At 40.6% G+C, this 26,838-nt stretch overlaps 1 protein-coding gene across 1 annotated transcript in view; it reads left to right on the plus strand.

The window, feature by feature from the left end:
- Nucleotides 1-4,714: 4,714 nt before the first annotated feature.
- Nucleotides 4,715-26,838, plus strand: part of LOC102692304 (transmembrane protein 255B) — a 28,204-nt gene continuing 6,080 nt past the window's right edge. The window contains exons 1-7 of the mRNA XM_015364063.2: nt 4,715-5,136; nt 6,574-6,716; nt 9,524-9,586; nt 16,807-16,896; nt 21,565-21,645; nt 24,482-24,567; nt 26,085-26,244. Of these exons, the coding sequence (XP_015219549.2) occupies nt 5,088-5,136; nt 6,574-6,716; nt 9,524-9,586; nt 16,807-16,896; nt 21,565-21,645; nt 24,482-24,567; nt 26,085-26,244 (672 nt within the window). The 5' untranslated portion in view covers nt 4,715-5,087. The remainder of the gene's footprint in view (nt 5,137-6,573; nt 6,717-9,523; nt 9,587-16,806; nt 16,897-21,564; nt 21,646-24,481; nt 24,568-26,084; nt 26,245-26,838) is intronic.

A 26,838-nucleotide genomic window follows, 5' to 3' on the forward strand; every position in this document is an offset into this window, starting at 1 on the left:
TTACTACTGAAAGGGGACCCAAACTCTTCCATTCTGACAATGTGTAATGCACAATGTGGCTCATGATCTGAAAAGCGCTGCTTCATTCCATCCAGACTTCTTTATAATGAAATGCACCAATAGGGGCTCTTGTTTCTGTCCATATTTAGCACTCTTATTGTTCTGTGTTGAGTGCTATTCTACAGAAACTATATTACTGTATATTATTCAATTGTAGTTAAGCTAGAACTAGTATACTTAGGGCTAGAACTGAAACTGCATTTATCATTTTGAATACAACCAGTCTTAAATCTTAAGCCTCTGTTCATCTCCAAGGACTTGAAACGCAGGCAGCATGTACTGTAAGTATTAAATGATTAATTACAACAGATATAATAGCGACCAAGGCAGCACTCCAGCTACACATTCTGTGAATGTGATCAGCAGTCTCAACTGCAGGATTTTCAGCAAATATTTTGCATACTGTACGGTATGTTTACTGAGAGTAAAGTCTATCTCCAGTATATGCATAACAGGGGCAGCTGTTAGTTTGTGCACCATCTTGCATTTAAATACATTGGCAAATACAGGCAGAGTCGCCTCATGAGGTACAGTATTTTCTCCTGGTTCAGGTTTCTCCAGCCCTTTCACAAACCTCCAGTTCTGACCATCCAGCGGTCCGTCTCGCACCCCACATCCAGTCAGGAAATAGACTGCATTCTGCCATGGCTTCCGGATGACTCACTGAAAATTCCTCTACGATCGGCACCACACCCCTGCACGACCGCGGCCTCAGAACTGGAGCCATGGGAAACGCAGACCGAGTCCCAAAAATAAATCAACAGAACACAGAGACATTTCGTGGGCTCCAAATACGGCAGATCTCATTCTCCTTCTTTAAAATATTTTCAACAACTAATATCTGTACCCACTTGACCCCACAGTGAATTTAAGAATCTGAACTGCATATGAATATTCACACTAATCCATTTATAGAGCTCTCTCTTGTACTAATTACCAAACCAACATACGTCTTGTCTGTTAACGTTGCTCAAACGAGAAACATCCATATCATGTAACAATGACAGCTGTTTTAATCTCTTAGATTGTTGCAATGCTTTGCTTGCTGTTCCTCCCAGCATTGGTCCTGAATGGCTCAGATACAGCATCCAGGGTGCTAATGTTACCATATCATTTTCATCTAGACAATGGGGGGAGGCAGGAAAAAAAGTCCCACAGAATGTTACGATGAATTGCTGAAAGTGTAAACGTAAGAGGTGTTATGTTTAAAATTGTACTGTACAATGTACTAGTTAGACGTCATCTAGAATACTGTGTGCAATTTAAGTCACCGTGTTACAATAAAAAGCACCCTGGGATGGACTGGTGTCTCATCCAGGGTGTATCCCACTTTGCACCAAATGCTTCTAGGGACAGGCTCCAGGCCACCGTGACCCTGAATTGGATAAGCAGTTATCGAAAGTGTGTTGTGAGAAAAAAGATGTTCATAGGAACATCCTCATTTTTTGCTTTTCACTTCTTGGTGCTTATGGTTTTCATTTTATAATGTGAACTTTTAAATATTTAACTTTAAAACAGTACAGTTGTCACGCAATCTGCAGCCAGAGGGCGCTCCTCCCCTGTCCTGTCCCTAGTTTCCGGTCTGCTGTCCTTCCGGTCCCTCTCTTTCCCTTGGCCTATATATTTCCGGGTCTTGCACTCTGTCCTCGCTCAGCATTGACGTTCGGATGTCCTGAGACCAACCTAGCACCAGGACGCCACACGTCCGCTCCCTGAGGGCATAGGTTTCTATACGGCATTCCTGAACTCTTTGCACTAATGAGCCCGGGCCTTTTTCCCGTCTCGCCGCTACGCATATGGATCTTTTTCCGCTCTCCTGCTCCCCACGGTTAGTCCCTTTGGACGTCCGTGACAACAGTGGTTCAAAGATAACGCTGCAGAGAAAAGACAATAGGATTAAACACAGGCCATTTTGGCAGCTGACATCTAACCTATGATGTTATGTTATTGAATCTGATAAGAACATAATTTATTTTTTATTGAGAATGGAAAGTAAAACCATTTAAAGCTTCAGTGCTGAAGGTTGTCTTGCTTTTAAGAAATCCCTAAGGAGATGGCTCTGAATTAACAGATATCTTTACTGCCATCAGTTGGCTCACAAAATACCATCCAGAGTCCAGTGATCGCTTATGAAACAAATGAGACAATATTTTAAATAAATAACTGGGCGTAAATATGGAAACATTTAGGCAGACTTGCACGATGCCTTAGTGAGCTTAGGTCATATTTTCTCGTTTATTTTGAGGTATACATGATCGATGCTGTACTACTTAAAGAGCTGAATTTCATTCAGTGCAAAGTCATTGAGAAAGTCGACCCAGTATGCACCCTAGGAATAAACAGTGAAGCTCGAAGCAGAGATCACATATAGTGGAAACATATAGACATGCTTTAAAACCAAGAAAATAAGACATCCTTTTACGCAAAGTGTTGTGAGACCTTAATACAAGATAGTTCAGGTGGGTAGCTGCGTCAGCATGCGTAGGCTGCAAAGGAACAAGTAATAGGTTTATTCCATGCTGAAAAAAAGAAGAAAGAGAACACAACGTTTCGGCCGTGGAGCCTTCTTCAGGTGTGGCACACCTGAAGAAGGCTCCACGGCCGAAACGTTGTGTTCTCTTTCTTCTTTTTTTCAGCATGGAATAAACCTATTACTTGTTCCTTAATACAAGATATTCAGCACAGAATTGTATTAGTACTGGTAACATTATGTGTTAGCTTTGAGTGGCTGATTTCAGTTTCTAAGTTACTGAAGTGTTATTGAATTCCTGTGTGGAACAGTGAGAAAGAAAACCAAGCTATGCTGTTGAAGGCGATTCCTAGGCTTCTTTCAAGAAACGACTGGATGAGATCCTTGGATCTACTTAAAAGGAGTATCATACTGGATCAATTAGTCACTACTGTACAGTAAGTACCAACCAAACAGGCTAAATGGGCCATATGAAATGTTTGTTACCTTTCATAGGTTCTTATGTTATTTAATGATAACTTGTAACTGTTCCAAGGACTGAATGCTTCTGCGTGGTTGGAATACCTGGTGAGAAAGGTTTGGCTTGGCCTGCCAAGACTGAGTGACCAAGGGGCAGCTGCATGTGCTTACTCTCTCACTACCATATTTTCTCAGCATATTTATTTCACGCTAATTATTTTGTGGCTAAACCTTAAAGGTTGCACATTAAAGAGTCCTACTATATGTGACATTCACATGCTGAAACAGACAGCCCCGTTGAAACATCAGACAACACACACTGCCTAATTCCTGCAACACCTAGTCCACTACCAATGACAGTGAATGCTCCAGAGTTTAACATTATTTTTTTCCCAGGTTTTTCTGTTTCTGCTTTCTCGCACTGGGGCTGCCTCACCCTGTTACGAGGCAGAGAAGGAACAGAAAAGCAATGTGGGAGACGTTTAACCCGGAAGGACAGTTTTTATCATCACAGCACTGTCCATAAAGCTGTGACATTACTCTCACATGCTAGAGTGCTAGAGTTCTTCCAGGAGTGTGGACATTGATGATTCAATTGGTTGTTACAGAATCTCAGGGCACTGTTCGAAAGAGCATTTAGTCACCTCAGTGTCCTGGCTAAATTCACTCCGGGCTAGCCCCATCCGGTCTCCCTAAATTCTTCCGTTAATTCCTTCGGTGAAGCTCGATGATGGTTGTCCGCTGATGACGGTTGTACTTTGTGCAGCTCATCTGTTTGGACGATGAGCTGCATGAAGACACCTGCGCTGGAGAGCTTCTTGAAGTGGGAAAGCCGCTGCCCTGGGGCAGTGCCACTCTCTCGCCCTCAGAAGCCGGGGGCCAGCGGTACGAGTAGTCGTCACGACTGCAGACTTCCTTCGTTGCAGTGGATGCCCAGTACGCCTCGTCATGCCCTTTCGCTTTCCACGGAGCGTTGCAACAGTATAGCGTCCCATCAGTACTATACCGGGGCATTAGGACCCACACAGACTGCAGGGTGAGCGCCCCCTGCTGGCCCCACTAACACCTCTCCCAGCAGCAACCTTGGAGTTTCCCAGGAGGTCTCCCATCCAGGTACTGACCAGGCTCACACCTGCTGAGCTGCAGTCACAAAGCTAGATATTCTCTCAGTAATTGACCTGATCGTCCCAGACAACGGGCCGCCTTTGTGTAATGGCTGACATATCAGGGCATGGGTGCTGTATTACAGTGGCAAATGAAGTGGTTCCCCACCTATAACTGTATGTCAAGTGTTAAATCATTTTATTAACTTTTATCAGTAGTTTTAGTAGTATCCACCTAACTATAACACTTACTGCAAGCCTTCTCCTCCACAAAAAACAATCCTAAGCATTTACTGTATATCTAAGGAAAAGTTCAGAATTAACTGCTCAGCTATAAAATATGTTTATTTTAGTAACATTGTGTCTTTACAAATCTCAGATTTAAGGTGACACTGGTTGACTTTTTTAAAACGCAGCATCATGAAAAAGAAGCGTCTTTACAGGTCTCTTTTGTTTTCCGCAAATGTAAACGGTTTAGTTTTAACCGTCTCGGATCCGCACAGTGCCTGGTCATCGGTGAAAGTTATTCTAAAGGCAGGCGTTAGCTATCCCGTGGTTCCGGACACAGAAACAGAACTTCACCAGAGAGGTACAATTACGAGCAGAGCATCGAGATGCTAACACGTGGTTTGTGTAACTGTGCTGCATATGATATTAGGTAAGAAGACACCAGCAGAGGTGTCGAGCGCTCCTCGGTGCTTGGTCTTCCTTCGTATTCCACGGCCGTGCTGGGTCACATTATCACCACTGAATACTGAGAGGAGAAAATGGTGCTGGAGTAAATCTTGGGACTTAATTGACTACAGTTGACTACATCCCACAAGCGCTGCTCGAAGTTCTGCACTCTTCGTGGTCTTCGGCGTTGTAGAGGAAACAGCTACATTTTATGGTCGAGATACAGTATGTGCTAAAACTCTTTCATCATTACACGCCGGTTTTCTGGTGCCTCTTTTACTCTTTTTTGTCGTTTTGTTACACCGCTGTGACTATAAAAAATGCAACAACCCACGGTCACAGGAACCGCTGCTGTGCTGGATACTGCAGGTATTTTGTTTCTCATTTTTTAAGGCGCTTGAAGAATAAGATTATTTTAACCCTAGCTAGAAGGAATTTATTTGAGTTTGACGTATCCGAGGAAAGTATTATAAATGTTGTATAATAATATTAATTTCAAATATAATTGTATACGATTAAAAAGGTGTTGTTATAAGTCTCAGTAAATTTATACTTTCCGGAACATTTAATAAATAAAAATCGATCCGGATCTTAGGACACAGAGAAAACAAGCAGTACGTGCTGTATAGTGTAGGTGATAATAACATATTTAAATTTTAAAATTAAAATGTTTGGTGTTGACGTCTATCACAATTAAGTTTCTAGTTACAAAAAAAGGACAATATTGAACTACTCCGGAAAGATTGTACTGTACGTATTGTCTCCAATATCTGCTGTGTTTGCCCGGACACAATCTGCAAGGAAACGGTGAGTCCTGTTTGGAAAAGGCTGATTACACAGGGACTGCCGCTTGTCTGCTGCAGGTGCCCTTATTGTTCAGATGAGATAACTTAAAGCCGTGAATAGCGCTTAACTCAGCCTCACAGTACTTAATGGGTAGCGAGTAAATGTCGCTTGTGTTTTTTTTTGTTGTTGTGAAAAGTAAAATCGTGCAAGTTATGTCTAAAACTTCAGTGGCTTATATTCGTATTAAAGTCAAGTTCGTCCGCTGTGGGCGATTAAAAATAAAAAAAGATGATTTCCGAAATTATTTACCTGGGCCCTTAATTCAATTACTAATCTGATGTCTTTTTCTTGCACATCTTAAACATTTGCGAGATGTCAGTAAAATGTTCTGTGATTTCATACTACTAACATTTTGATAATTGAGAACAAAAATGGTGTGATACATTTAGTTCCAGCAGTTTTAATTTCACTGGAATGAATACCAGTAGAAAAGGGGAGTACTACTGCTCCACCCCAAATGCAGAAACTCCCCGTTTTAAATAATGCTAATATCAGTATCCTGAAGTGAAGAGTGACTTAATGAGATCTTTGCCTTTGAGCTCAGTAAAAGTGTCTACACAGGCAATAATCAGGATTTCGGTGCTCCTGAGCCAGACTGTTTGTTAACTCCTCTTAAGTACTTTTCAGGAATATTGTCTTTGGAGACTCTGCTTGGTCTCTTCATGAGAGAAAGATACATTCATTCATTCATGAAGGGTGTACAACTTAAGGTTTGGAAAGCCATTGTGCCTGTAGGTTTCCATTCCAGCTCTTAGCTGCTTAATCAGCCTTGTAATTGGCTTCAATGGTCCAATCCACTAGCTCTCCCTAGTGTCTTTGAAGCTGGAGATTGAAGGAGTCATACAGCAGAAAGAGTTTGTGTCCTATCATTGGAATACTGTACCATAAACCACCCTAAAGCAGCACATATTGTATACAGTATCCATGCCGAGTAACTATTTCTCTTTTTTCCTCCTTTAGAACAGTTTGCAAAAAGACGGAGGACAGCTCTGTGGTTCACAGTGTCTCTTCTGGTCCTCTCCATCATCATCCTGGTGGTTGGGCTGCTGTCGGCCACACGGACAGAAAACATTGCAGTTGCAAGCTATTATCCCGGAATCATTGTAAGAGACAATCCCATCCTCTAGTCCAATAGGTGGTGCTCTAAAATCTAAATGTAATGTGGCATTTGAATTCCCAGCTAGCAGTTTTTATCCTGTCCCCCCCCCACCAAAAAAAAAGCCAGAAAGCAATAAAGCTTTTTAAAAGTTTGGATTTAAAAAAAAATCAATTATTCACTCTTCCGAGAAAAGACTGAACTGCAAAAAGTCTTTTCCAGAAAGGCCTTCTCGGGCTCGTCTGCTGGAAGAGAGAGTAAGAGGGTCAGATGTAAAAGTGAAAAAGAATAGTTTTGGCGACGGGTTGCCCTGTCTGGGCAAGAAGGAGTGATGTCAGGTGTTCTCCTTCTTTCTGTCGAGTCCTCTGGGAAGTGGACTCTTGATTAGCTCAGGCATTCCTGAATCCTGGAGGCCCACGCTCCAGCTGGTTTTTAATTGAACTGACAAATTTGATATCAACTGGAATATTGACTTCTGAAATTTGCACTTTTTTTCCCTTCTATTGCATTTTGAAGTACAACAGTTAAACGGCACCCATCCTCTCACATGTGAAAGAGCTGGATGCAGCTAAATGGTTTTGACTGATATGATTAAGGTTCATCATATTATTAAGTCAACTGAGGGTTCAGTTTTGTAACTAAGAGGTTGGCTGGAAGGAAAAGCAGTGGTTACGCGTGAAGGGTCAGACAGTCCACAGTTTCCGCAGGGTCCGACAGTATTCTCAGGAGGAGCTCGACCCAGTATGAGAGACTCTCTCTGCCACCGGCAGGTAAATACTGTAGCAATCAGCCACTGGCCACTGCCTCGGGGCCTTGTGGTTTGAGCTACCCTGACACGAAGGTGGGGAGAAGTGTTTGGAGATGCTTGTGCTGGAGGAGTACACTACGTGGTCAAAGCTTCAGTCCCCTGAACACCAATCCTACATGCTTTTCAATAAATGATTAGCAGCCTAATTCCAATAAATTATCTTAAATAGGCCAATGATTGCTCCAGAGAAGTAACTCAAACTGTAATGTTGACTCCTGATCCTGGTGGGCTTCAGTCTACCTGGTTATTAAGGTAACGTTTAATCTTCAATGAGCATAGACCTGGAAGCAGTGGTAATATAGACCAATTAAGTGAACCATTGATTAAAATAAAGCCATTCATGGTCCAGGGTAGGGTGGAAATCAGGGAGTTATTCACCAGGAGTGAATATCAGGGCCATGGAAACTCATCAGGCCCCCTGGCCCACAAGGAGCAGAGCTATATCTCCTGACGACAGATTGACAGAGGAGACCTGGACAGGCAGGTGGGGATTGTATGATCAGGAGCGTTGGCCCCTCTGAGCCCTGCCTGCTGCATTTTCGATGCTCAGACTGCTTGTCGCATTTCCACTTGAGTCAGAAATAGGACCTTGGCCTTTCAGTCCCCGAAGACTGAGGATAGGAGAAAAATTAATTTACACATCAGTTTCGTTCACTGCCTGCGTGACACAGAAAATTGCAGCACAACACAACTAGAATTTCTGAACAGAATCTCTGGACACAGAAGATGCGGAAAGGAATTTTCCTTGAGGTTTTATTACATTGGAACCCATCTTACCTTTGTGCTTGAGTTTACTGGAACACATTAAATTGTCAAAGTAGCATTACACATCAGTGCAACATAAGAATTTACTTTCATTTTATTATTTCAAAAACTGGGACATATGCAGTAGATTCAGAGGTCAAATCTGAATTTGAAAAAATGAATATAAATCAGATAGCGTAATTAACGTTTTAGTGTTTGGCATTAACTCACCTGGCTGAGGAAATGACAGCCCTGGCAATGAAGTCAAAACTACCAACCCCCTGCTCAATTGTGAGGAATGAGCCATGGAGGCCGCAGCAGGGATGATTATTGGGTCAAGGATGGGGCGTTTGAAAAGCCAAACACAAACGGGGGCTCACCAGGCGAGTCTTTATACATAAGCAAGTGGAAGCGCGTGATTACAAATTGATCTCATGGTGAACTTCAGTTTAATAACACCATTTAAAGCGGAATGAAAGGAGAGATTTGAATTGCATTGATTTATTGGCTTAACGTGCTGGGCTGAGGGAATGACAACCTGCCTCTAAGAACAAGGCTGTTGGAACAAGAGATAAGTCAGGGAGCTGCTGCAGGCCAATGACGAGAAGTCGAGAGACAGTGTCCCGGCAGGTGCAGTAGATTCATGATGTTTATCAAGACATTTTGGCTAAAACTCTAAAAAAGCTGTTTTATGTCACAACCTTCAAGAATGGCATGGAGAAATGTGCTGCCCCTTGCAAAACTATAAATATTCTAAAATTATAAGCTGCACATAATTTAAAGAGTTGGTTTTTAAATCATATTAATACTCTGCGTGCTGTAGTCTAAATTTAGCCATGCATGTTCTAATGTTGTTGTTGTTTTTTTTAATTTGAGATCTTCAAAGTTTTCATAGAGTGGACATTTACTTATTTTTATTATTTTTGGATCCAGTTTTTGAATTGTAAAGTGTCATATGTTTGTCAGAATTAAAAGTATCTGGAAACACGATTCCCATGCTGCTGTTGTAGAATAGCAGAACAAAACTGCTTCACAAAATCGGAGATAGGAAAGGGAGATTTTCTACTCCAACAACAGGAGTCCAGAAGAGGGGAATTTGGTCTCCTTTGTTTTGTTTTGTATCCTTGCTATATAAGAAACAAGTCTGTGTTCTTATGCATTTCATTAAAAAAAGTTAAACGTTGTGTGTGGCTGGGATTCATGTCACCACAGCTAGCCAAGAAAGAAACGGATTAATAAAGTTTCCTTCTTCCATTTCACAGCTTAGTTTTGGTGCCTTTCTGGGAATCGTTGGGATAAATCTAGTGGAGAACAGAAGACCAATGGTGAGTCAGCAGATGTGTTGGTTGATGTATTTCACTGTGTTGTTTTTACTGGTCAACAGGAACTATGTTACTAAGGTGGTTTCTTTCTGCAGCTCCATTTTGTGGATGTTTTACAGAATATTATGGTAGATATTCTTCTGGTACGGTATGCAATGACATAATCTGTTTAACTGTTTTACAGTGAGAATAAATAGGACACAGTACCATTTTGCAAGTGGCCAGGCACTGAGATATTGAATTAGCAAATATAGTGAGGAACACGCACTGCATCTAAAGTGAGAAACCTTCCTTGGCATCCCATGTTGGCAGAGATCCCATGTTGGCATACTATGCACATATGGCTTTTTCATTATCAGCTTGTGCATAATCAATTACCAAGAACCAAACCACATTCTCAACAATCATCAGTTACAGTACTAACTCAAAGATTCTGTTTAGTTCATTTAGCCTGAGTTTCCTGTCACTCCATCTCGTTTATTTTTATTTTTTTAATTGGAAACAAATCTGACCGGATAAAAATCTCCTTGGGTCCTTGTACTGTAACTCATTCCTTAACCAAAATACAGCCAAAACACATCTCAGTGCTGTATGTCCCTCTGCATTGGACAGCTGGGAACAAATTATAAGGAAAAATGCAAGCACCTGCAAAATGGAGCAGTGCATGTATTTATTTATATTGCGAAGTAAAAAGAAATTTTATTAGGAACATCTGCCTGCTCACATTAATGTGGCCATCAGTCACCGTGGCAGCCAAAACACGAGACAACACAGGCTTTTGCTAATAGAGGTACAGCTAAATATTAGATTATCATGCTTCACTGCTTCCAAAACTTGCTTTGTGTTGGGTTTCTGTGTTGCTATTTGAGGAAAAAATATTTTTCAGAGTACCCAATGATTGCTAAAATGTAATTTCTGCTGTAACATTATATTCTACAAACAGAAGACATTGGCACATCTTTTTTGAGTACAAAAAAATTAAATTTGCAGGAACAAATCATCCAATTCCACAAGATGAGTATTCCCATGATTCCATTCCTGCACGGATTTTGTATCCCGCTCCTGTGACATTGAACTCAGAAACAGTTGAGAGTGTCACTGTGTTCCATGAGAAGGACAGGGGCGATGTATGACTCTGGATAAAAATACAGATCTTTTTACTAGTCACTATTTTCACGGCTCTTTGTAGTGTTTGTGCATGTGCACAAAGCAGTTTATTTTGATAGATTTTTTTTAAAAAGTATGTAAAGGAACCCATCTTCTTAATATAGACAGACTATCAGGTATACAGCAGGCAGCAGTGCCACATAGTCTGAACATTGCAGCAGGGAAACGTGTCTAACATGAGATTCAAATGTTTTGCCATGGTTTGATGATTTTTGCTGTGGCTTGAAAAAATGTTGAATCATAAATTCCTCTTAATATGCTGCATATATAGCTGGTCAGCTGTGCAATTCATACAATTGAATGCTATATTAGATGAAAACCATCCCCAGGCAGTAATTCCATTGGATGGAGAGAGCTGAATCAGGAATGCTTCTCTTTTCCATTGTGCTATAGTCTAAAACAACAGGCGTTGCTCTATGGTATCTGAGGAGAACATAGGCTAATTCTTTGTGGACACCATTCCTCTACCCCATACAGCTCATTCTTTTCTGAAACTGCTGTTACCTCCTGTGCCTTTTATCTCAATATAAACAAAACTGAGTAAACTGTTTCCTTCAGTTAGGATTGACATACTTTACAAGATTCGATGAGGCACGTCATGTCTCCAGACAGCAGGAACGGAGTTGATTTCTGAAGCATTTATACATAATACATTTATCTGAAGAAGAAAAAAATCAAATACAAAACTGAAACTCCATTGAAAAGATTGAAAAAAAAGACAGGGGGTCTCCAGAGTAGTTCAACCAGTAAAACAGCCCAGGTTAAGCTCTATGATCGTGGATTCAAGCCTGGGCCTTATCTCTGGCCAGCTGCAACTGGGAATCTCCAGCTGTAGCATACAACTGGCTGAGCGTCAGATGAGTCCGGGAGGGCTCTCTCAGCCTAGTGACCCCTGTGTTCTTCTGGGCCCCTGCAGGACTGCGGTGCTGTCAGTGGGGGGGGTGCCTGTCTCCTTATTCTCCCTACACTTCCTCGTCCTTTCCCGTGTGTGGCCATGTGGTTCCTAGCCGGGAGCTGCGACGTGAAGAGCAGTCAGTTATCTATTTCAAATCAATGATAAAAACGAACTGACCATTTCTTTTTAAGAAATTGTTTTCCTGCTATAAGGACTTAATGTTCAAATCAGCAATTTCATTTTTTTCAAACAATACATCACATGAATGTTCCTCTTTTTACTGTGATAACAGGTTTCCTTGGGAAATACCCTACTGTGTACGTTTAATGGTTTTCTCCCTGAGATACAACCCTGTTTTGCTGACTGTACTGTGTGTTGTCACAATACAGTACATACTTCTTCCACATCTCCCAGGCTACAGTAATAGATGATCTGCTTTTTAGAATGTTGTATTAGGATCATCCCATTCTCACCTCCTGCTAATTTTTAATTGACCTCAACTCTTTACTTATTTACAACTCAGGCTTGCTCAAATTGCCCCAGCCCAATTACTTTGTAACTTTATCTCCTGCAGAATACACCAGAGGTATTTCATTATTTAAGCCCAGGGTTCCCTAAGGCTGTTTTTCTGCTGAACTGACATTGTTGCTTTTCTAAAATTCTTTGCAATTTTTAAGTAAAATGTGTAAATGTCTTATATATTAAAGCCCTTTGACACATTAATTGTCACACCCAATGTGCAAAATCATTTTCATTCTGTAAATGATAGGATGAATTTTTGCAGTATGGGTCAGGTTTCCTTTTTGCAGTCTTCCTGAGTAGGAAATGACTAAAATGTATGACAACACAAAAATGCTTAGAGCTGGTTGCTAGTGAGTTAGCACAGATAAAGAGCATAGATGTTCATTGGTGTAAATCACACTTTAAAATACGCCATGGGTCGCTGAAAGAGTGTATGTGCTTCTGCAGAGCTGTTGCCACATGAAATTGCTGGTGCATTCAGGTTTCATCCCTCCACCTGAGACATACTGTAGCAGCACTGAAAGAAATACCATTACTCTGTACCATTACCAGAATCGTCACTCTTTTCTCCTCCCCACTGAGAGCTGGTGTGTGGTGAGCGTACTGGTGCATTATGGCTGCTGTCGTATCATCCAGGTGGGGCTGCACACTGGTGCTGGTGGAGGGGATCCCCATTACCTGTAAAGAGCTTTGAGTGGAGTGTCCAGAAAAGTGCAATATTAGTGTAAGGGTTATTTATTTACCCATAATTTTCCAAATCTTGTCAATTGCATGTCATGAGAGGGTGACCAGATCATTTGATTCTGGGAAACAACCAAGGGATCCTTACAACAGCTGCTGTATAGACACAATTGGGTGGGAAGAAAGACTCATAAGCCTGCTCACATCCATCAGTTGTTTGGGAGCTACAGACATCGTTTCCATGCAATGGCGTTGTCAGGCCTTTACGTCACAGTGCGCAGGTCTCTGACATCCCCGATGTTGGATCTTGTCTTCTGGTTGTTCCACTTCCGCTGTCCCATGTGGAGCTAGGAAAGCATGTGCAAGCCGGAGAATCCAGGAACTACGAGCTGAGGCTTTCGTAAGGGAATGACGGTGTCTTTTTGGCCATTTTATAGCTTAATGTAGGACAGTTAAATTGTACATTAGGAGGTGGCACGTTTTTGATTGTAGTCTTAACAAATATGTTCTCAATTTCATTTTGACAAGATCTGTGAGATCTGTGCTCCTTCTATTGTTACGCCAGGTAAGTGACACACATCAACAGTCACCGCTGCTAAACAACCTTCTTTATTTTGAGAAAAATGTCCTGACATGTGAGTGAAGTTAAAATAATAACTAAACATTGCTTTTTTGTTCAAGTGACGTTTTTACAAGAGTCTCATAAGCTCTGAAATGGATCAAACTGTTATCCAAAGGACATCAACATTGTTTCCCTGCATAGCTTCAAAGTGCTGTGGTTCTATTGATTTACATGCTTGCTAAGGAGGGCACAATCCAGATGACAAGAAGAGAGAGGTGGAGAATGGCCTTGAGTCCTTTACTGCCTTTCATTTGGAGACATTGTGGTTGTCCTGTTTTCTATGTTCAGTTTGTGTCAATAAGTTATCGCAAAGATGAAACCCCATTGCAAGACCACGCACTCAGTTATCTCAAAAATCTTATTACATAACAATATTAACCTTCAAAGGAACTAAACTGGCCTCCCGCAAATTATAAGGTCACAGCAATCAGCAGTTTTACAGACCTGCTGTTAGCAAGGAACTGTCGCACGTGGCGTCTAGAATGCGGCATTGTAATTGAAATGATGAGAGCCCAGGGTGAGAGGACTTTATAATAATCTACCAAATTAATTAACTGATTTATAAATGAAGTAGTTTTTAATCTGACAGTGTTTCATGACCTTTTCCCAGATAGCACCAATGCAAGAAGTAATTCTTTCACTCTATTAGCTCCACAGGCTATTAATCTGATACTCTTGAATGGTTCCCATAGCAACAGAAGCAGTGGGTGTCTGTGGTTCGGCCTGATAGCAGAGGTGCCTGAGCTCTGCACACTGTGATTTAAGGCATGCGTTGTTTGCCCATCCCTGAGCTATTTGCTTTAGTTGGCTTTAAAGTTTAATGAACATTTTCCTGGCACATATCATGTCCGCCAATGGTGTCATAAAACGACCTTCAGTTTCTTATAATGCGTTGTATGGCTCCTGTAAAATTTTTTGGCCAGGCGGGGATATGCATTGAGCACACACAGGTGTACAGCGGACATCTGCCCAATACTTGGGTAAAGGTCCTCCAAAGTGACAAATCTGTGTTGGATAAACTTAGCACCTTTTGTAATAAATAGGGATATGTGCATGAGATTTTATAATGTCATCCAGTTATACTTTAATATATGTAGTGTTACAAATATATAATGAATGGACCTACCTAAACTAAAATCTGTTGGAAATGAAAATATAATAAAAGAAATAATGTATAATATATAATCACATTTATACAGTAAGTGAAATATATGGTACATAATAAATATTAAATGCTTATCTTTGAAAGGTGAAAGCTGAGGACTCTTATACTTCACACAGCTTATCCACTCTTTACGTTTTCTGCTGATGTCATAAACCTTAGAGAGCTTTCTTCTCCACAGCATGCTTTTTTGTGCATTGCGTTTTGATCCTCACTGCTCCGTAAGGGTACAAACTGAACAAAAAACAGTCAAAAAATCTCCATCACGTCTTCATTGAACTTCTCGCATAACAGTGTACAGTAGACATAGTGCGGTGGCGTGAGAATGTAGGAGTCATTACTGTAGGATTCTAGAGGGCACAAAAAACAAACATTTCCAAAACCATATTCTCAATAAGGCCCGACTGGCCATGAATCCAAGATAGGAGGAAGCTTCTGACTGCAGCCTTCAAGTCACTCCACAGATTTCCAGTTGGAAGGAGGTCAGGGCTCTTGAGGACGTTTTCAGTTTTTGTTCTTTAGCACCTCCCCCGTTGGTTTGGCTCTGAACTTAGGGTCATTGTCATGTCGAAAGGTGGACCTCCTTCCCCATTTCATCTTCCTTGCAGAGGGCAGAATCTGTCTCCGTTTCGCTCCGTCCGGTTTCCCTGCAGTCCTGACCAGTGCGCCAGTCCCTGCTGCAGAATTACCTCCACCATGCTTTACAGCTGGGAGAGAGTTCTGGGGGTGAAATAATTTGTAGGGATTCTGATGTCATGAAACTGGGATGTATGGAAGTGCTGGAACAAAGGGCCAGTTAAACTTTTAGGAAGCCAGAGTCAAACTGTTTTGAGTATCCCGGAAGTGATCGTGAAAACACCTTCTGGATGTACATGCTACTGCTCAATAAATAAAATAGTAATAAAAAAGTATTCTGCTCAGGAGCTGACAATAAACTAAATGCTGTATGCAAAGGTTTCTCACAAAGGTCACCTCTTCGTGTGGATTTCTTTGTTGATAATGTTCATTCTCTAGACAAAGTAAAAAAAGTAGTGATTGTCCACTTGAGGTGTTTGAGCTGGAAACAACGTTTAGACAAAAGCTCTTCTCAGAACCTCAGCTGTTTGTCTGCCTCGGTCAGTGAACCCTGTTAGGTTCAATACCATCCATACAGTACATTCTTACAGATACAATTCTGCATTTTTTTTTTGCAGGTTAAAGGTTAAACGTAAATAATGTAATTGGAAAGAGTGTTTGTCATAACTTTAATAATGCATTTAGAATTGGACTTACGCTATGGGAGAGGAAAATCAATAAGTTGCTCAAGCATGAAATCCAAGCAGGGGATGGAGGTCATTTTTAATAACAACCCCCGGCCAACCATGTGCAAGCACTGTTGCTCTCTGGGAAATGACAAACCCAGTAGAGCAATGTGCTGGATGAGAGAGGAAAATGCTCATTCAGGAGAAGCAGACCCAGGTCACACTCTTCCCTCATTATAAAGTTACATATTGAAAGGAAAAATTGATTACTGTAGTTTCTTTAAAAAAATGGCTATCAAAACTGTGTAGGAGAGAGACCACTGAGTTGTGCTGTATTTTTTAGATACAAGCTCTGTTCAACAAAGAACAGGGTCTGGAAGTCAGTCAGGTGAAATGTGCCTGGTTGTAGCTGAATGTTGTGTTGGTTCTTCATTGCTCAACAGTATTCTTTTGAAATTGATTTTACTTGTTTCCTTGATGATGAATGAGATTGATGGTTTTTATTTACTGGTATGCAGTTTTGTATACCTAGATCGTGCCTTTCTATGATTATTTATGAGGCTGTTAATTAAGGGGCCACCATGGTGTTTAGTAATTTTAAGGTGATGAAAAGCTGTATAGTGGGACTCCGGTTGTTTGTTTTTTTTTACAGTTATGCTTCTGCATCTTACTTTAAATCATTCTTTGCCAGGATGGAGCACTGTGGAAATTATTTAAGTGAGGTGCCTTTTGATACTGTACCAGTTAATGATGAACCAACGTACTTTTTTACCTCATCACGTCTGAACGTGGCCTGGATCGGGAGGCGTGGTTTCCTTGATGACGGAGAGATTGCAGTTAACTGAAATGATATCAAACACTGTCGCGTGAAACCCGTGAGCTTCTGTGTCTCAGTTAATAGACAGTGTGACATGCCCTGTGTCTGCTCAACAGCTGGTCGCATCCATCGTGTTTGTCAGCATTGGGGTCATCGCCACCTTCTTCTGCGCCATTGTGGATGGGGTCATCGCAGCAGAGTTCATCGTGAGTATCCCTGATGCCCTCTTATTGCAGCCCGAGGTCTGACTGTCCAGTCATTACCACTCCATACTGACCTTTTGTATGACTTTTATAAGACGCAGGATTTGAACAGCACCCCCATGGATGTGTATTTGAAAATCTCTGAGATACGTATTCCTCAGTTCAGTTCCCATTCTCATCTCATGTTACTCAGATTGTCGGAGAAATGAACTATACACACAATCATTCATGGATAGTAGTCTCCATCAGCTACTGTGTGTGTGCCCAGTACATGAAGTATAATAATCCATCATTAACCACAGCACGGCTACAGTACATAGTCATCTCATTGCTTTGATTTCTTGGCCACATTAGCTTGCATCATTAAGGACATTATTCTAAATTTGTGGCGCCACTAAAATAAAAATAAACCAATTAAAGGATCCATTATTGATACACAATAATCCAATGTCCAGGACAGGTTGTGCCGGTGGGTGCTCCCACTATGATCTATGATACTGCTTCCCAGCCCAGAGCCTGGTCTTCTGGTATCCCCACAGTCTTGCATTGAGAAAAATCATCTGCGTGCAAGTACTGTAGAATTTATCTACTTTAATCAGAAAAGGGCTTTTTTGTACAAGTAATCCCTTAAACTCCCTCACATGCTGAGGGAAGTTAGAATTGGCAAGAACAGTATGAACATGGACCCAGGAGTGGTTGAGTGATGTTGTCATACCATACACATTTCCAGAATCTGTGCCTGTCGTCACTCTATATAGGCTCAATACACAACTCAGTGGAATATGTAATGTATAAAAGTGTGCTTCACAATATGGTCCAGACCATCTCAAGGCTTCACTCCATGACTCTCGATTTTGGCATGGTAATCATAGACACTTATTATGTGAAGCAGAGTTACGGTTGTGCTCATCTGAATGTCAGTGACAACTGGAAACGAGAATTAAACTGGGTTTGCTATACAAATACATTTTTTATGGGATATACTGCCATAAACAAAATGTTAATAAAAGCTAACAGAATAACAGACCATCATGTCATTGTGTTTAGTGTCACCCTGAAACCTCTAAGCAAGCTATACAAAGCCTCACAGATCAGTTTAATTGGCACTATCAATGAAACTGATTAGCTTATGTAAGCGAACACTACTGAACTTCTGTATCACATTCTGATTTCACAGAGAAACTGCCAGTAACAGGTCAGATTCCATTGGTGTGACATTATTACATACCTATGAATGTCACTATCAACAAGTTTTAAACTTGAACCCCTTTGCTGATCATAAAAACTGCTTTTGTTTGGAAGAAAATATTTTGTCTGATATTGAGGCAGATCTGTTATTTATTTATTTATTATTATTATTATTATTAATAATAATAATAATAATAATAATAATAATAATAATAATAATATTTTGAACGTCAACACACATTCTTAAAATATTTGATGTGAGCTGTTCTCTTCTTTTATTTTGTGCTGAAGCTGACACTTCATTATAGAACAAAGCAAATTGTGCCTAATTGAGATGTTAGCAATGCAGTGGCCTGCCTCAGATTAGCGATGATTGTTAAATCCCCTCCACAGTGTCCAGGGTACAGAGGAGGTCAGGCCTGGTGGAGTGACAAATGAGACATGTTCATTTCACAGTCAGAGCTCTCTTGCACGCTCCGCAGTTCTCCTGATTGCCTTGTTGGATGGTGCCGATTTATGGTGTATGCTTCCGTGTCTTGGCACGTTATTGGAGAAATCAGGGATAAAATGAGCGCAGGCGATAACTATGTCACTACTAGGAATAATAAGGCCATAAAAGCTTTAAAAAATAAGTTATTAAGCATTACAGTTGATGTAATCCAGGTATTTATATACTATACTGATCAGGTACTAATCATAGATACTACTCTTCAAGCAAATGGGAACTTAATATCAGGTTATGTTTGCAAAGACACTTCGATGTGTTCTCACAATGACCTTGAGAGCCAACCGGCTCTTACTTTCAGAAAGAAAAACATTATTGTTGCTCTTAAATGAGCTTCTACTGACAGGAGACAATTCCTGGCAGTTTAGTGAGATAATCCAAGACAAAAGTTTGCCTTTTTGAGCAGTAAAAACAGTACATTTGTTACACTTCATGCATTGCATTAGATTAGAATTAGATTTACTGTATGGAGAGAAAGAAAGGGCATATGATCCATCTGATCAGTACCTAATCGAATCAACCTGACATATCACTCATGTTACATCGTTTAGCTGTGTTGTTTGTTGAGTCTGCTCGTTGTTGTAGCATGATGCCCTCTGTGCTCCCAATGTCAACAATTTATTCTCAATAATCCTGTGTATTTCCTTCAATTTTGCCATTAATCTTGCTTCCCATAGACTTGTTTTAAAAAAAAAAATGTCAGTCCATCTTTCATTTTCAACTGGGCTTCCACACACTGAAGATTAATTATGAGAGTAGTATTGGTATTTTAGGAGGCATTTCAATCACATGTGTGAGTTCCTCCTACTGTCTTTGTCAAAGTTAAACTTTGTTTCTACCTCGCTTGTCTGTTTGCTTATAAACTTTCTGTCTTGATAATGAAACACAGCTCTTTCAATCCCTGCTCCCTCTCTTTAGGGAATCTTCCTGACATGTGCCCCGAGCTTTTATCAGTCTGTCTGGTTTGCTAACCCCTGACGGAGGTAGTTTCTTTCTCAATTAGAAAACTGCCTCTTTCTATAACTGTTGAACCACCTGCTGTTTCTCAACTTTGGGAAAAACACTGTGAAGATGCAGATCTTCAGACTGTATTATTCCCTCTTGGCAAGGGACATGCACAGTATCGTGTGGTTGATCCTTCAGGAGTTTCATGCTTCAAGAGTGCTTTGAGGTGTTCTGAGCTGTAGAAGGCCTGCTTGAGAGTCCGGGGAGCCCCCACTGTAAACTTTTTTCATGATGTGCTACAGCGTGTAGACACAAAGCAGAAATTACTTTTCTTTGATCCATCCACTTTTTAACGGCTTTATCCAATTCAGGGTCACGGGGAATCCAGAGGCTATCCCAGCAAGTAACGGGTGCATCACAGACGCACACACCCGGGCCAGTTTTCCCACACATGCTGTTTAACCTACCAGTATGTCTTTGGACTGTGGAAGGAAATCGCAGCACCCAGAGGAAACCCACAAGAACACAGGGAGAACATACAAACTCCGGTAGCCCCATGGCAGCTACTGTACAGTACTTAGAATACACGAGGAGGAAAAACTACAGAGTTAAAGCCTGTAAAGCTTTAAATAAATTCACTGTGCCTGAAAGGATTTACCTACTGGATGACCTTGTTTCGCATTGGCTCCATACAACCTCAGCAGCCCTGCCGTTAATTAACCTTTTCCAATTCGGTTACAGTTTTAAAGAGCTTTAAAACCATGTCAAAAAGAGTGCCTACCTCAAAGCTAAAGATTCTCTGGAGGGTTGTTTGTGAAAGTGAATGAATTGCGAGACACTGTACTATAAGTAACCCGGACCTTTCTGTGTATCCTGGTGATCGTAGAGTTACATAACACGTCAGAGTCCCTCACATTTAGCGCCACATATGCAATGCTTAAATATGCTTAAATCATCTGTTCTGTGACAAAGATCTCAGCTCCCAGCACCGGGTTTACAAAACGGAGACTCTGTTTTAACTGTTTATTTAGAAAAACTATCTACTGTAGATCAAGGATCTCAGACTCCAAGAAAGTCATAACATGTCTATGGTCACTTAAAAAAATACCCAATTTATTTTCTTTGCGATACCTGTATATAAGGTTTTTTTGTAATGGTCAATTACAACAGTCAGAACTACTTCAGTAAAAAATACAGTTCTGTCTAAAATGCCCTGGGCCTGGTTTTATTCAGACCAGAAGTATAGCAATTACGCAGTTAATTGAATAACTAAACCAACTGCATAACTAAGACCTGAATGCAGATTAGGAGACAATCCTGAAGTGGAGTTTGTAACCCCCTCAGATAAAAGCTTGTAGTGCACCAGCAGGGGGAGTTGTAAGATTAATCTTAAGTGTCTGGGCTAGAAACCTCTCCCTCTTTGTGTTCACCACTCCTGCCCCTATTATTTTTAAACCTGTAAAGTGCCACTACTAATACTAGACATTCTTCACATGACATTGTCTCTAGTCTTAGACAGGGACTTTTAAAGAGAGGGATAACTTTGGTTAACAGTATAACTTAATAGAACATTCCATTGACCTCACAGTCACAATAATAATAATCTGCATTTTGATGAGGTTCTGTTGAACTTTTTCTTCTCTTCTTGTTGTCGATCTTTTTTGGCTTCCTTGTAAACACGGTATGCAAGTTCCCTATCATGACATGTCAGATTCAATTTCATATAACCAGCACATAGCAGTTTGAGACATAAGAATGATCCACTCATTTGGTCACTTGTATTTTCGAATCTAATTGATTGGAGGATCTTATCCATTTGACAATGTGATTGGTGTTCCATACCTCCATAACACCTTGTGTACACAACAGTGTCCTCTTCTCTATTTTAAATGTGGTTGTACTTAAAATAATGCCAGGGAAATACCTTTAACAAGCAGCATTGACACAGAGTATATTGAATTTATTACTGTATATAACAGGATGTATTGAAAGTCACGTCACAGTCTCTTCCAGTTACTATCTTTCTGCCACAGGATAGAAGACCCTTGTCTGAGGGAAGGTGTGAGTTTTACACCAGTGGTTCTGGGTATGCGTATGACAACTACCACACCGAGGTAAGAATCCAGGCCAGCTTGTTCAGGAGCACCACTGCACTGTTAGTCTCACTGGTGACATGATGTTCAGAACTGAACACGGCCTTGAATAAGTATCCTCTGACTGGAATGGATTTGATCAAACTATGGCCTGACTTAACGGCATGACATCAGTGCGATTCCATCGTTCGGTCTTGAAACTGGAGAAAAACAAAAAGCAGGTGAAAGAGTAATGGGGGAAAAAATCTTTATGGTCATCCTGTTGATTGGTGAAGGCCCACAGGTATCCGATACTGTGATCCGGTTAGATTTTCCAAATCTTGCAAATTAATCTTTCCTTATTTCCAGAGTGTGTTGTCAGATCCTAGTTTCAGTGTCAAATTTGGAAAATCCTGATCAGTTTTGCTGAGAATCGTATTTTCTATAGCTAAAAATAGCACTCCTTTTAAACTATCCATGGGCACACCTGTCAGACATAACATACTTGTTTTGACTAGTCCTTTCTTTTTCCAGTACACAACTGCGTTTTTTGAACAAGGTGTAGCCAGCTTGGAGCCTCCCATTTAATGTCTTTATACAGTATATTAGGGAAAACCCAAGCAATGGCTTCCTTGAAAAAAAAGTCATTTCTACATTAAGCCCATTCTGTTGTCATTTGAGCACTTGCTGACTCCCTTGAGTTCAGTATAAAAACAGGTTTGATGGGTTCATTACAATGGAACAGTTGCAGAAGCATCCTACTCAAATGAGCAGTAAAGGGCATTAGGAACTACAGCAGCCCAAGTAAGCCATCAAAATAGACATGTCGCCTCTTCTGTGGCTTGGAGTGGATTTGAATTCTGGACTTATGTTGTTAGTTGTTAACGGCATGCCTCAGCTCAAATAAACCAGCTCTGCCTTCACCGCCTTCATCATTTCATGAGACATTAACATATCATTCATCTCTGAGGTGTTTCATAGAAAAATAATTCAAGGGAGAAGCATGTCTCGACATCCTTCTGTACTGTTCAGTTCAGTTTCCAAAAGGATTTTGTGTTACTGTACATAAACAGGGCCTCCTTTTCAAAATCTCCTTTTCAGTCCTCATTGCTTCATTCCTCATATTAGCAGTGACCGAATTATAATAAAGACAAGCTGTGATTCCAAATAAAGAATCCAAGGATTTAGGATATTTTAGAAGGAAAAAATGTAATCCTGACTATCTGATGTCCCACCAATGCATATCCCTGCATATTTAAGAAACATTTACTTTAACATTTGCTATACAATTATACTACCAACATTTTTACATGAACTGCAGCAGAATTGTTCTTAGTTCTGTTTTTCTGTGTAAAATGTTCTACATAGGGAATAATTTTAGAAGTATTTTAATTTCAGATTTAAAGACCTAATGTTTAATTAATGTGCAGTTCCACTCCTAACATTGACAGAGGAAGCCGACTATCTTTTAAAAAGTTTGATATGCCTCAGTTCCTTAAGCATTGGGTAAAGAGAAAATAGGTTCTTTCATTCTTTATATTTATAATGCAAATGTCATGATGCAGATCTCACTGTAATATATTTCTTTTCTGATAACATTCCAAAGTATTAACATTCCTTTGCTTAATCCCAAGAGCTGCCAGAGCATCTTATTTTTAGTTACATTTGCTGTTAGGGCTGTTATATTATTTGTACCAAACAGGAGCTCAAGCCCCTGACTTTTTCATTTTTCTCTGTTGGCATTTGTCAGCTGTATTCATTACATTGTTAAATCTAATATATTCATTGATTTAATTTTTCTGCCAAATTAGTAGATTAAAGAACTGTGATAAAGTGAGTTATGCCCTTTCCATAACCCTGGGGAAATGGGATTTGATGAATCCGGTAACCAGGATTTAATGTTGGCGTTTAATCTGTCCGTGTTGTTCATGAGATTCTCCCAGTATATTCCATGGGGAGATGCCTGGCCCCCTGCCCTGAATATTAACCACTCTTGGCAACTTGGTGAGATCTCAGCTCAACAGATGGCTCATGCTTATAGGAAAGGAATGAAGAGGAGTTGACAGAAAAACACTGGATAACCTGGCAGGAATAAATCCCACACAACACTCCTGAGAAGTGTAATACTGTACCTCCGAGAAACCCAGGGGTTGTGATTCAGGTTATTCCTTAATTCATTTGACTGAGTAACAAAATTGTAACGTTATAAAAAGAAAAAATGAAGGCCAGTTCCAGGAAACACACGTTTTGAGAATCTCCATGTCCATCCCACATTTATTCAACTAGAAACTGCAGATTGTGGCTTCGGTCTAATTGTAAATGGTTTGTCATTCCAAGCATTCGGTTAACTTGTCTTTCACGTACTTAAAAATCTACATACCATGCAGAAGAGGTTTTTTTGTGCTTTTATCCAAACAAAAACACTGATGTAATACAAAGTAATCTGCTGGTGCTTTATCACATCCAATTATAGCTTATCCTGGAGGTCTGAAACATGAACAGTTTGACAATTTGGCAGTTTGCAGCTGTAGCATTTCACTTCGAAATTGACTCTGCTCTTTTCACTGCTGAGAGCCCATCTTCTGTCAAATACACCAGCATGGGTGGTGTAACACATTGCCACGAGACAAACATTTAATATGAAAGACTCTAAAATGTGATGGGTTCTTGGCTGGGGGATACAAATTGAGGTAATATTTTTCAAAGTGAGGCTGTTCTGAACTCTAGTGTATTTTTTTTGTGGTGGGTGGAAGGGCTTTGTACCAACATGTTAACACATAGAGTTAAATTCCTAGGCTTAAGTTATTTAATATTGGATCGAGAGGCATATTTTACCTGAGTAAATTCCTCTATAACATGTATCACTTCCATCTGCCAGGTGTCCTGCTTCACCTTTGGCAGTAAGTGTAAGATGAGGGTGAAAAGCAACACCTGCTACTGCTGTGATCTTTACAACTGCGAGAGGTAAGATGACGCCACCTGTCGCACAGTTGAGCTCCTTTCAGTTCTGTAGGATGCGTTTCTTACACACACAGATTTCAGCACCTCCACAACAGCAGGGCTCCACACTGTAATGGCAAAGCAAGACTGCTTCAAGGCCTTGTTTAACATCTACAGTCATGACATGGTTGTGAATACATTAGCAACCTTTAAACCTCCATGTCATTTATGTGTATTGCCAGTCCTGTCTGTTTCTATATTTTGTGTTTTAATACGTAGGGCTTTGACCTAATTTGTAAGTGTTCATTTAGATTTTAAGTATTCAGTATAATTTCTGCATGTCTTTCCACAGCCTGTAATACATTGGATTTCATACCAATTAGTCCTAAACTGCAATAGCAGTTAAGGATTAAATATAGATTTTTTTATATCTATTTTTTTTCTGCACTATAAAGAGACAGTTACGGCCTCAGAAATCCATTTACAAAGCTCATGTATAAACCGTTTAACAGCATATAACTCAGGCAGGGACAAGTGTTTGTCTAGAAACTAATTACACTGCAGCCCATGCAACATATACTTTATTGTAGTCTTCCAAAGACATTAAGCTTACAATTATGGACAGGTCTAAAGAGGTTAATTATTTTTAATTTAATCAATTGGAGCTCATGTTTCTGAATGCAATGAAGATTTTATTACAATTCTAAAACAACTGGAGCAAACTCAAGGATGCAGAAAACTGAAAGCCCAAATAAAATCTAGTCCAACATGGCAGGCCCACAGGTGAGCTAAGTTAGTCGAACAGTTTTATGTGGGTTTTTGTAACTTCGGTTGGCATATTGGAACACTACAGTTTCTCCACTCATAAACAAGTTCATTCTTAGCAAGTGTGTCCCCACAGTAATTCAGATATTAGATTCACATAGATCTAGAAGAAACCAATTTACAGAATTAAATTAATGATTTCTCCACACTATCAAAATACTGTACCGCATACAGTGGTTATCCTCTACTTTATTTATGACAGCTCACCTTTGCTCTTATCATGACAACTGAAGTACTGTGTATGCAAGCCCATATACTGAGAGACATTAAACCCATCAAAAGGGCACTAATATCAACTGGATTGCAGCAGCATATTTAATCCTTCTCAGTTTTCAGTACACAGGCTGCGGTGGTACTTGCTGTAAAAACACAGGACTTGTTTCCTGGAGCATGGTGTGATATGGATAATGAAATGAGAAGTAAGGCAAAACGCTGTGTCTGCACCTGCATGCGGCTCAGTTTTCCCACAGATCTGATGAGCGGTGTCAGAGATGACGTTTAACCTTTGCAGTTTGCTCTGCGCATGCACCATCTGCCCCAGAAAGCACAGAACAATAAAACGTGATCTGTTACACTTTCGGCGTGAAGAACTGTGAACTATGCCCACTACACACTACAAGCAAGATGTGCGGCTGTGTGACTTTTGGGCAGAGATGTCTGTTTTGGGGGTTCATATCTATCCTCTCTCAGCTGAAGGCCTCCTTGTTCCCTTCCAGCCCGGAGCACTTCTCCCAGTACTACGAGTACACAGGGGTCAGCAGCTGCATGGACGTGGTTCACCTCTACCGCCTGCTCTGGGCCTCCGTGGTCCTCAACATCCTGGGCCTGTTCCTGGGCATCGTCACCGCCGCCATCCTGGGTGCTTTCAAAGACATAGTAAGAAACACGCACTGCTCTGATCCGATTTCAGCCTGGAGTTCTCCTACTCCTGTTACAACCCACGGGGAGCAGAGCATTTCTGCCTTTAGCCATGCACTGCTCTTGTGTGTATCCAGTATCTATGTGTATCTCTTTATCCTGGAGTGTTCCCTTATGACTTTACACCCGCTGTGCTACACAGTATGTAGAGATGAAGGCAGAGTGATTTACTCTACCTCTGTTACTGAAGCTGTGACTGTTTCCTGACAATGGCCTCTTCAACGTACCCAGCAGAACACAGAAAAAATAGGGTGCTCCAAGAGTAACTGGAAAAATCACCTGCAAAAGAGCTACAAAGCTCCGAAGCTCTTGAACTAGTTGCCTCTGTTATTCTTTAATGTTTTAAAATCCTTATATATTGACGTGGGAACGCAACATTGTGGCATGAATTTGGCTCTAAGAAAGTCGGTAAACTGAACTGCTCTGGAGTTTCTCCAATTTCGGAGATCTGCTGGTCTGCCTTTCTTTCTGCCTGGGTTCAGTCCCGTTGACATTAAAAGGTCCATTTTCATTGAGCCAAGAAGGGCTGTGGCACTGCACAGTATCCCGGAG

Source organism: Lepisosteus oculatus, chromosome 15, assembly GCF_040954835.1.
Source record: "Lepisosteus oculatus isolate fLepOcu1 chromosome 15, fLepOcu1.hap2, whole genome shotgun sequence".
Classification (NCBI taxonomy): Eukaryota; Metazoa; Chordata; class Actinopteri; order Semionotiformes; family Lepisosteidae; genus Lepisosteus; species Lepisosteus oculatus.